Here is an 11,368-nt window from a genome sequence, read left to right on the forward strand (position 1 = left end):
TTAAAAATCATCTGAGTTCTTTGGTTTAAAGGTACCTTGAACAACAGTAGCTGTGAGCGGGTGAGCCAATAACGTTTAACTCGCCATAGGCTATGTCTGTTATGTTGCCTCAGAGATAAGGAGGTGACTGAAAAGGAGATTCCCAAAAATTCTGTCTGGCACTGGGCTGTGTACTGTGATCTTGCAACTAGTAAAGATAGGTGAGAGACGGTGAAGTTAACTATATATAGAGTAGAAACGCTGTTTCTGTATTCTGCACTGTGCTTTTAAAATTATTTTTGTTATCTTAGTTTACCTGTAATAATGACAATGTTTACTTCTCACTTGGTTAAGTGCTGAAAATGTTTGTGAAAAAAGCTGAGGGGAAAAATGAATATAGTTGCCTATAATTTATGTGTCTATGCAATACATACAGTCAAAGTTATGTTTGTGGCCTTTTTTCTGAATATTTGAACATATGTCACTAAGGCTGCCAGTAGAGTAGCCTGAGGAATTTGAGCTGCTGCTGATCACTGTGGTATGTTTCTTTTAAGGGGCTGGGATGAAAGCCAAATGGATGACGAGGAAGAAATTCTGAAGGATAAGCAACAGGTTCTTGCGTTACAGTGAACATACAAAGAACTTAATGCAATCGTTATTCTTTTATATAAGATACAAAACCAAGAAGCAGATGGAGAGGTGTCTTGAGTGCTGCAGATGTTATTTATAAGGATCATTGTCTAAGTCTGTGAATAAAAATGCTTAGTTACCTGGTTTTGACTTTTTTTCTTAGTGTGAGTGTGATAAATAATAAAAGAAAAATGAGAATTCCTACTGTGCTGCTGTTCTTCAGGGTTTTTATCCTTTAGTTTTTAATCAATATAAGCTTCCTTACCTGAGGGTTGAATTTTACATCCAAATGCATTTTTACATTGCTAAGGTCACAAGTAATGTGTAAGAATGTGTTAGAGTAGTGTTCTTATATTGGGAGTATCTGAACGTGTCCAAACTTATATGGTGAGATGCATAGTAGAAAGTGTAACGGGGCTAGAGTACTTCATTATTCTTACAGTATGTGGTATTACTAGGGGACTTTCACTTTGCAGAACAAAAATATGCTAAAAATTTTACATAGGAGTGTAGTAGGACAAGTAAAATGTAATTTCTTCTTTATTTCAGCAGATGACATATAGTAGTGGTAAACTTGTCCCCCTCTGCTGAGCATGAGAGGGGAAGTTAATTCTCTTTCCACAGTTCTACTACTTCCATTTCATTTGCCGGTTTGGAGTGATCTGTACTCGGCATGCCAAATTCTCCTGATGTAGGCCGCTATGTTACAAGCCTTTTCAGATAAAGAGAATAAAGAGGAAACACAGTGATTCTGATTTCACCAACCCATTTTAGTTTCTCTATCTGATCAGGATAAAGCCTCAGAAGAGATTACTATTTAACTTGCTGCATCTGTGTTGTATAGCAAAATTTAGGATATTTAGGTAAGTATCAAATCATCTGAACTCCATACTCTTTTCTATGCCGAAACAAATTGTCTTCGAGGTGGAAAACCAAAAAACAGTATTTGAAAGATACTATTAAAGCAGATTTTCAACTTCTTAGTTCTGCTCAAAATTCTGCTATTTCTGTGTGTTTAGGAGTAGTGGTAAAAGAGCTAACTTGGTGACTTTCCCCCTCTTCATTCCTTCTTCCCTTCCCTTCCCTTCCCAATTAATATATGATTAAATGCAATTGATAAAACTCAAGTAAAACATCATATGGCTGCTACATGCTTATACAGCCTTTTAAATAGGGTTTGCTTTTCTGCTTTTTTTTTTTTCTAACTGATTCTTAACTGTACCTAGTAGCAACTTCATGTCTGGGGAGGTGGTAGGGAACAATCGTTTCAGAGTGATTCAGCTACTATCTTTAAGGTTCTCAGATTGCAGCATGTTCCAGTTTTCCTTTTTTTTTTTTTTTTTTAAAAAAAAAAAAAGCTTCACCTATTTGAATATGGTGAACACTTAGTTTTCAGTATAATATTACTTTCCTGCACTGTGTTCTTAGGATGCTTTTGAAAGCATGGATATCTTTCTCCACTTTTGATGATCAAAAAGTGCAACTATTAAGTTGCAGTTGCAAAATTAAAGTTTTTGTATCACATAAGATCATGTAAGATTTCAGTCTGATTGTGTTGGGAGACTTTGAAAGTGAGATTAGCTGAAAGCTTTTGTTCTTATCTGTTTACAGGTAAATCACCTGACATGATTCTAAAATGAATGGTAGTTGTTCAGAGAAACTCTTCTATAGGAATAGAAACTTCACATCCTGCTTTGCATCTTGCATCCATTTTCCACAGTTCTCGCATAATTGCTTTAAATGGGGAAGTTGTAGAAGATGTAATTTGGAGAGCAATGCCATGCTTGTCTGTTTTTGTCCATTTTATATTTAATGAAAGGATTGTGTTCTGCAGTCGTTACTCATCACAGCAACATTAAGTTAAGTCATCAGTGAGTTATGAAACTTCATGTCAAGCCTTTTAAAGGTCATAATTTCTGTTAACTTTTAACTTTGTTCGTAGTTTCGAATGTTTAAAAATGGATATTGTTGAGGGCTCATACTGACACACTTGTGATTTTATGGCACAGATAAGTTACCTTCACCTGTATTGGTGGAAAAATTGCGGTGTATTACTTAAGTCCTGACAATTAAACACATGCTTGTTTGTGTTCTCATTAGGTCTTACAATAATGAATGGAACTCTATGTTAGGCTAGGCTTTCAACTGCTATACTTCATTTTTATAGAACAAGCTGTAGAAAAACTACTCCAACTCTAATATAATCTGAATTTGTATCACAGAAAATAATTCTACTCGAGGAGGATTTTGGGCCTTATTTCTCTGTTACTGTTTCTGTCCTTCCCAATAATAAAATTACATAAAATAACACTAATAAACATAAACAGTAATCATTTCAACAATTTCTTTTTTAAAGTACTTCATTAGCCCTAATTCATAAAATTAAGGTTATCAGACTGAACAGGTAATTTATTTTGGTATCCTGCCTCATTTCTTGTATTCAAGGTGAGGACATACTTTTCATTTCATTTGCTTTATAGAGCGTATCATATACTGATTTCTTATTACAGTAATTCTTTGCCAAAAATTCTAAGAAGAAAATATTCAGAAAGCAGGTTTTCTGCTTTGTAGATTAAAGCCAATACTTTCCTCTTAGGAACGCTACCTTTTCTTTCCTTTTGGGTTACTTTTCCAGATATTCCTCTTATACTCGTTTCCCTTACACAGGCAGGCTGACTACTTCCATGCTGTTCCCAGCCCTTTATAACTAGAGAAGCAATGAAGCAGGTGCTTCCAGCCTAACAGACTTTAGTCTAAAAATAAGCTCACTTGAATGTAATAGTAGTCTCTGGTTAGTCATTGATGGTGTCCTGTATCTCAGGGAACTGATAGCTTGACTAGAAGATCCAAGTCTGGCACTGATACAGTTCTGTGAGTACAGTTCCTTGTTTTTCTGTTGCAAATAGAACAAATCTAGTGTTAAAAGCTCACTGCTTGTCATTATGGGTGGGGTTTAATCTACTTCTCCGTGTTTGGTTTTTTTCCTTGATACAAATACAATGTGCATATGGTTATGTTCTTTTTTTTTTCTACTGCTCTTGTTGCAGGGATGCCTAGAGCTGAACCCAACTGTCAAGGGATTTGGAGAGAAGACTAGTCTTTTCCTATCCACTTACAGAAAGAAGGGAAAAAGTTAAAGATCCATTTGTTTGGGTTTTTTGAGCGTCTAGGCTGAGTTTACATGCCATTTTGTGTTCATTAACTTTTTTACATTTAAAATGACCTGTTCTTACACAACATAAATCTTGTGAGTTAACTTGGCAATTTGTTTTTTGTAATCTACTTTGAAAGAGGATTACATTCATTATATATTAAATTATTCTAGCATTTATATGGACGTATCTAATTTTTAGTAACCGGGCAGTTTTCCAGCTGCTGTCCTTCTCTGTTTTTGCATCCTGTCAGAATGGCCTTTGTGTTTGCCTGTGTGTCCTCGGTTGTTCCCGTAACCCAGCAAAAACCTTGAAAAATACCCATATGGAAATGCAAACTCTTTAACACTTTGGAAGGCATCTTGGTAGTGATTGTCTTCCTGTTTACACGAAATTAGACATTAATTTTAAACAATAACCTAAACAGTAAGTTTAGCTAAGAGTTAATCTTGCTGGCTTTTCTGGACTATAATTGTAATTTGAATATTTGAGGTTCACCAAGTCAGTTTTGTACAAATGTGATTTTTGGAGTCTTCCTGAGCCATCAGTTGTCAAAACAAAGTCTGACACTAGCCTAACTGAAATGGTGGCCGTGAGCTGCATGTTATATCCCTGTAGTTTTGATTTGGAAGATTTTTACTGAATTCTGTACTATGTTTAATGGAAAAAGTTCACAGAAGTTCTGTCTCTGTCCTTAGCCTTTTTGAATGTGGACGTTTTCTACTTTTCAGCAACTAAGTGTGACATATACTAAATTTAAAGACTACTGCCTGAGCAAGTGGGAATACTATCCTTGGTGGTTATGCAGCAAAAAAATTGGTGAACCTGGTAAGGAAGAACGTCAGTTGAATTGCTTTGGACAGTTTGGAGGCTCTGTTGTTGTCTTAGGAGCAAATGTTTCTCTCTTTTTAACAAAGAAAAGTGGTGGTGTTGGGTTTTTTTTTTGCTTGTTTATGTTATTATTCTGACACACTGAACTTTTTTACCTGTGCTTTCTGACTATAAACTTGACATGGTGATCAGTGAGACCCAGGAAATGTTTGCCCCCACTATTTTTCTGCTTAAAAACTTAAAAACAAACAAACAAACAAAAAAAAACCCCAAACTGGTGCCAGAGAATGAAATAATTGGGGAAGCATGAAGATCCAGAACAAAATTTCTTAAAGCAGGAAGAAGCTTTATGACCTGTACAGAGAGCAATATATATAGGCAATTTACATGCCAGAGTGCTACTGAGCTGAATAGTGAGGGTTAGCATATGGCAATAACCAGACGTTTCCAGATGCTCGGAGGAAGCCTTGTGTTTCAGAGATCTACTGTCTGTCTCTGGTGGGGAGCTCTGCCCATATATTAACAGTTGGAGCTTTATTAGCCCCAGTTCATTGCAGAATTCTTTCCTACCAGCCAGTACTTCTTTTTTCTTATACCTCAAACTGATGGTGCGTCAAGTAGAGCTACTATAAGAAAAGGGTCCATCAAGACTCATGCCTCATCCTCTTCTCCTGAAACTGCCTTTTCTAGTGGACCTACCAGACTGCCAGGCACCAGTGGATGGCTTCTACAGGTAAATCTAGCTAGTAGGAAGATACTAAATGTTTTTCAGCCAGTCTGTTTTATTTTGGTATTTAAGTAGCAGTGCTTCCCCCTGCCTGCCAGAAGAGATGTGTCTGGTATAGTGATAAAGGAAATGTGAAGTTTTTGATTTTGTTCCCGAGTCCTATAGTTCCAAGACTTTTTTCCCCTCCTTGCCTTCTACTAGATATCTTAGTGCCTTTCAGGAACGTCGCAGAATTGTTGGTAAGGTAGCATCAGACTGGCGCTATCCATCCAGGGGGCTGTGCTGCTATGCCAGATTCTGGTGTGTGTATATGTAATTGTTTCCGATGAAGCAACCGTGTTTCCGTGACCATTAATGAACAAACTTACAGTGCTAAATGGCTGTGCCAGGTTTTCAAAGTAGAGACAAACTTAACAGCTGTTAACTTCAGTTAAATGTCTATTTCTACAGCACTTACCTGGAAGTACTTAGCCTCAGAAATATTGTAACTGGCTGCCATTTGACTGACTGCCTGATAATGTTTGTTTTTATTTATATGCATACATTTTGTATGTGTGTATGTGTAAATATACATATATAAATATATATATATGCATGTGTGTGCATGTGCATAGAAAGGGTACTCCTCCAAGTAGCCGAGTTACAGAAATAACATAAAGTGCTGCCTACTTCTGCTGATGCAGTTAGTTGCACGTGCAAGAATGTGTTGGTAAAACTGGAAACTGAGAATTAAGACTTTTGTTGTCATATTTCATTTCAACCAGCTCTGTCAACGAATGAATGGCACTGAAAACGTTGTGCATTATTCTGCTTGTGCTGATACTGTAATAGTCTCTTGCACGTAACGGAGTTATAGGAAGAATTCTAGTCTAAGCTCTGTATAAGCTCTGTTTTAATATGTTTGATTCCAACCTCCAATGTACTTGAAGATGCTGCAATTTTTTGCAGCTTACTTATGAAAGAGTAAGAGCTGTTCTTTCCTCCATCGTAACATGACTTACATGCACGTCATTTAATTATCAGAAACACAAAGCCAATTAGTTTTAATTTGTCCAGCCCTCTTTGAGCAGGAAAAAAATGTCTCTCTTCATCTGATAAATGAATTCCGCCAATTGCAAGCTATCAACACAAGGGTGTTTCTGAATTATTTTGGTTGAGAGAAGTGTTCCGTGACTTTCTATTTAACTAGGATTAGTTAGGTTGTTGAAAATGCTTGTGCCCTTTGTAAGGAAGGGAAACATGATAATAAGCTGCTTTATATTAATATTACTGATCAGTTGACATGCACAAGAAATGCAAACCTCAAAAAACCCCCCCAAAACTCATGTTACATACATTGAGGAGCATAAAGACCCTCAAATAAAAAAAAAAATCATTTATTTCAATAAATCAGAGGGATTTCACATTCTGAGTTCCGAAAGAAGTAGAATAGAGGAGCTATGCTATAAATATTCAGTAGAATATCTTTTCCAATGCTTTTGTTTTACTTCACTCAAAAAATGGCAATTGCACAGACTTCTTGAGAAGCAGAGGTCAGTTTTTTCTAGAGTCTTAATGAGCAGGTCACTGGAGGTTTTCTTCTGCATAGTAGCTGACAGGAAATGCAAATTTTGCAGAGTTACCAATGTAAAACCATGGTAGATGAGAATTGCGGTCTGTATACCAGTTTCACTACAAACTTGGAAAAAATACAGCAAATCCTTCATGAATCTCTACCCAAAATAGTACTATAGGACTTGGCCCAGTATATACATAAAATATGGCTCTCCACCTAATGCAACAATATTTTAAGTGAATAAAAATATTATCTCTATGTAATATTACACTGAAGAGAATAAAAATTATTTAGTAATTACAGATTAAAGAATACCAAGATCAAACTTTCAGGTTTTTAGCAAAGCTGTGCTACTTCTACCAATTTTTTAAAGGATTTTGGAATAGAAGTAGGAAAAATGCACGAATTTGTTTCCTCTTCCTTTGTCTAATATGAGTCTTCCATATATTACATTTACTGTAGATATATTGAAAAATCCTGGCTGAAGGAATTCCTTGAGAGAGACCTTCCATGGTTTTATGCTGTAGTACATTTTTTCTATACCATAAAATAATGACAATGGATGCAGGAACTTTTTGTTTTCAATAAGCAGTATTGTAAAGATGGCCCTTGTGACAACTTGGGAATTACGTTTGTATCTAGTTGAGACTCCGTTTAGTTATAAACGGCTGTAAATTGGGCCATCCATCCTGTAGGAGGAATCTGACGTGATACAGCAGTAACGGGGACAGCGGAATCGAGAACTAGCGATACCGAGTATTGCCGCGCTGAGCAGCGGGGTTCATGCCAGCACAGCTTTTTACTTTGCGCAGTTTTTCTTCCTAGAAAACCATCTAGGGAGAAAAAAAGAGTGCAGAGCACTTCTCCAGGGCCGTTGCTGGAGCGGCTTCAGTTTCTCTACCGACTCGAAGCCCCTCTTAAAAGGAAGCTGCCTGTGCAGTTTGGAAGCCCGTCTGAACGAGTCGGGGGGGAAAAAAGCTGGAGAAAGTGTAGGACAAGGTTTGTCCGAGGAGTTGAGCGAAATGAGCTCAAGTGTGTGTTTGGGCAGAGATATTTGTATTCCTTAAATGGTTCTCTCGGAGCCTAAAACTCTTCGTTCTGTTAGGGAAGTCTGTGTACTGGGGAAGTCTGCGTACTGAGGGCTTCCTCTGCGGATCCTGTATTTCCTTGCCTTCCACCTGGGCTCCCGGCGCTCACGTTTCCCACAGCAAGGTGAGCAACGGCTGCGTAGTAGAAGGAACAGAGCTCAAAAAAATTGGGGAAACTCTTGAGGTAAAACAGATACCATATTATCTTTCCTCTTTAATTCCAACGGTTAAGCTTCCCCAGATTATTTCTCTCCTGGCCAAGCTGTCCTTACCCCTCCTCCCTAGTTGTTGGTATTCCTGTGAGAGCAATACTGAAACGCCCTCATCAAGGTTAGGGTCTCGTTTTGCTAGACGACGTTCTTTGTAGGTGAGATGACCCGTGCTTCAGAAAAGTTAAATCTAATAAAAGACAAGCTGCAAGTAGAAATGCCTTGATCCGCTCGGAGGCGAGCACAGCCAGGGACTGCCCGAATCCGCTTGAGGGCCCTTGAAGTAGGTGCTGAAAAGGGAGCGGTGAAATGTTGCTTTTCTCTACGGCGAGGCTGCTCAGAATCAGCTTTCTGTCGCTCGGCGTGCTGTTGAGCGTTGCCAAAGCGAAAAAGCCGTTGGGTAGTCAGCCGTGGTAGCTGGAGCTCGGAAGCAGGCCAGGAAGGAGCGAGGAAAGAGGGTCCTGGTAACGTCTACCACTATGGTCACAGCTCTTCCTTCCCTGCCCCTACACCCCTGTTCTTACCTTCTAATTTATCTATTTTTAAAGGTGACTTTGAATGCGTGTGTTCACTTGAAAAATGGCAAGCTGGTTGTTGTTGTTTTTTTTTCTAAGGAAGTGGAAATAGGAAATAACTTTTTACTGCCAAAGGTAAAAAGAAGAAAGTAGTCTGGCCTCCCTTTCAGCACATACTTTGCGAATGGCTTGATTTTGAAAGATGGAATCCTGAAAACGTTCAGGGACGGCCTATCTGTTCTTAATAAAGTCTGTGGGAGTCTTGCCAGTGAAAATGTGCATGATGTGCTTAGTCACGTTTTTCCTTGTACTGTTTAAATGACTTTGGAATCCATTTTATTGAGTGTACTGTATAAAGCAACATCTTCCTCCATCACTGCAATGGACTGCGTTGCCCGCATTAGCTACTGCGTACTGGAGTTCATCTGCTTTCAGCCTAGTTAGTCAACCGGATGTACACGATTGCTCAGAAGGAGGGACCTGGGGAGAAAGCGCTCCTATGTACCGCTCGCTTAGGAAGAAAGCGCCTGGAAATAGCTTCCAGAGTCTTTGAGCTCCCATGAACTCTCAAATGTGGGAGACAGGATTCAAGCTCATAGTGTCTGGCAAATATATAGGTAAAGACATAATAATTTGTCAAAAAACGTTCTAGTATGAAGGATATATTCTGTGCCAGGCATGATGTGGTGACTGGCTTGATTTCTGCTATAAGCCAACCATTAAAACTTCTTTAGGTTACCCGTGATAAGTTTTACAAACCCCTGTTCATCCTTCTGATTTAAAGTTATTACATGACTTCTAAAATCATTCCCTAGACGTGCAAAATTTCCTCAGCAGTGTGTAGCGTTACAGTAAACACTAAGAGCAACAGGAAGAAAGTTCTTGCATCCTGCTGTATAAATGTCTTTTCGTTTACTGTGCTTGAAAGATTAACGTGAAAGAAAACAAAATCCTCGTCTTGGTTGTAGGTAGCCTGGCATTTCTTATGCAGAAAGCTATAGTACTTGACAAGAACTTGGTTATAAGTTAGTCTTTCCTTCTTGTGATGTAGTGAAGAGTAGGAAAGCAAGTGCTGGACACGAGCAATTCTAAACGGTGTCCATGTGGCTCTAGTTCAATTTTTTTTCAAAATACTTTCTATTGAGTATTTAGAAACGTCAGGCCCTGCATGGATTTGAGACTGGAATGGGAAAACCCCATTTCTGTTCTGATGGGGCATAACAGTAACCTTTCATTTCGATGAAGAGATTAAATAATTAGATTTTTCTCAAGTTTTCTAACTGAAAAGCAACATGGTAGATATGGAAGGACATGGCTAAATTAAATATATTGGAATGTGCTCTATTTGTAGGACAAATACAGCTAGAAACAACAACCTGATCTGCATAGAATATTTCTACTGCTGCTTTAAGCAGCTGTAGGCCTCTTTGGTTGTTTCTTTAAGAACTGGTTAAATCATGAAGTAGTTAGCTCGGCCAGAGTTAAGGTAGTGTAACTGGCAAGCACTGTAAATAGCATGCATGATTATGAATATTATTGTTGTTGAGTCACCTTTAATTTTACCAAGAACTTTTTAGGCCTTATTGGCAAGAAAATGTGTCCACTGAGGAATTTTGAAATTAACAACGTAACTTATATTTGAAGGGTACTGGAAATAGTCCTGGTGTTTTACAAACCACTTAGAAGAATAAGGAGGCTCCTGTCCTGAGGAGTTTACAGTTTAAAATGCTGTTCACTTCGTCAAAAACTAATATGCAAATGTCACGATTAGCCTTTATTTTTCTTCTACGCTTCACTGGGAATATACAGTACCTTTTGATAAATTAAGATATTCATAAGTTGCAAGACTTCAAAAGGCAGCTTTTTATAGTTTATGCAATGCCATTCTGCTTTGCAAATTAAAATTTGCTTAACTGTCAGAGGTAAGCATCACCAAGTTGTGTTTCTTATGCTGCATGAGGTGGCTTTGTTTTGAAAGTCAAAGTAGCTTTCCTAGAGCCTATTTTGCATGTTACTTTTTCCACCTGAATGTATCTGGCAATGTAGTTCTAGGAAAATTTGAGTTACTTATATAACTTAAATAACACTTTAACACGTGACTATACTAATAGTCATATAGAAAGCCATTTCCCTTCCAGTTTCCTGGCAGCATTTTATACTGAAACTTTAAATACTCTGAATCTCTGAGGGGATTTTTGACCAACTGTGGATGTGAAGTAAATGCCTGTGTCATTATTCACCGTGATAACCCAAACACAATTGTCTACAGTTTCGCAAAAAAGCCTCTGTTCCTATCACTTCCTTTGCTAACAAGATTTTTCTGCTCTTCTCAGTCCTAATGATAAGTTAATTTTTATGTCACAGATTGTGAGGCTTTTGAGCTGCAGAATCACAATAGTGGACTGTGTTTCAACTCAAGCCAGTAGGTTTCTGTGCCCAGCTTGGTGGTTGAGATTATTTTTGGCACCTTTTTGTGCAGTAGCGTGTTAGGGTCCCCCCCCCAAATGTTAAGTAGTCTGCCGAGGCATAATATCACCGTCAGAATAAGACAGTATTTCTCCTGCTTGGTGTTAAGACTGTCACTTCTTTCTGCAGTGAATTCTTTAAAGCTAAGTAAGGCTGAGAAAGGCGTTTAGTAAGGGAAGATGGCTAGGGCCAGATGTGTTTTTGTCTAGGGGAAAT

The 11,368-nt window shown here is 38.1% G+C and overlaps 1 protein-coding gene across 16 annotated transcripts in view; it reads left to right on the forward strand.

Moving 5' to 3' along the window:
• ZBBX (zinc finger B-box domain containing) overlaps positions 1–752 on the forward strand; it is a 29,348-nt gene extending 28,596 nt beyond the window's left edge. For all 16 annotated transcript variants that reach the window (XM_068954395.1, XM_068954397.1, XM_068954396.1 and 13 more), the window contains one exon: positions 534–752. In XM_068954395.1, coding sequence (XP_068810496.1) covers positions 534–609 — 76 coding nt within the window. In that variant the 3' untranslated portion in view covers positions 610–752. The remainder of the gene's footprint in view (positions 1–533) is intronic.
• The last annotated feature ends 10,616 nt before the right edge of the window (positions 753–11,368 follow it).

This window comes from Struthio camelus, chromosome 9 (genome assembly GCF_040807025.1).
Source record: "Struthio camelus isolate bStrCam1 chromosome 9, bStrCam1.hap1, whole genome shotgun sequence".
Taxonomy (NCBI): Eukaryota; Metazoa; Chordata; class Aves; order Struthioniformes; family Struthionidae; genus Struthio; species Struthio camelus.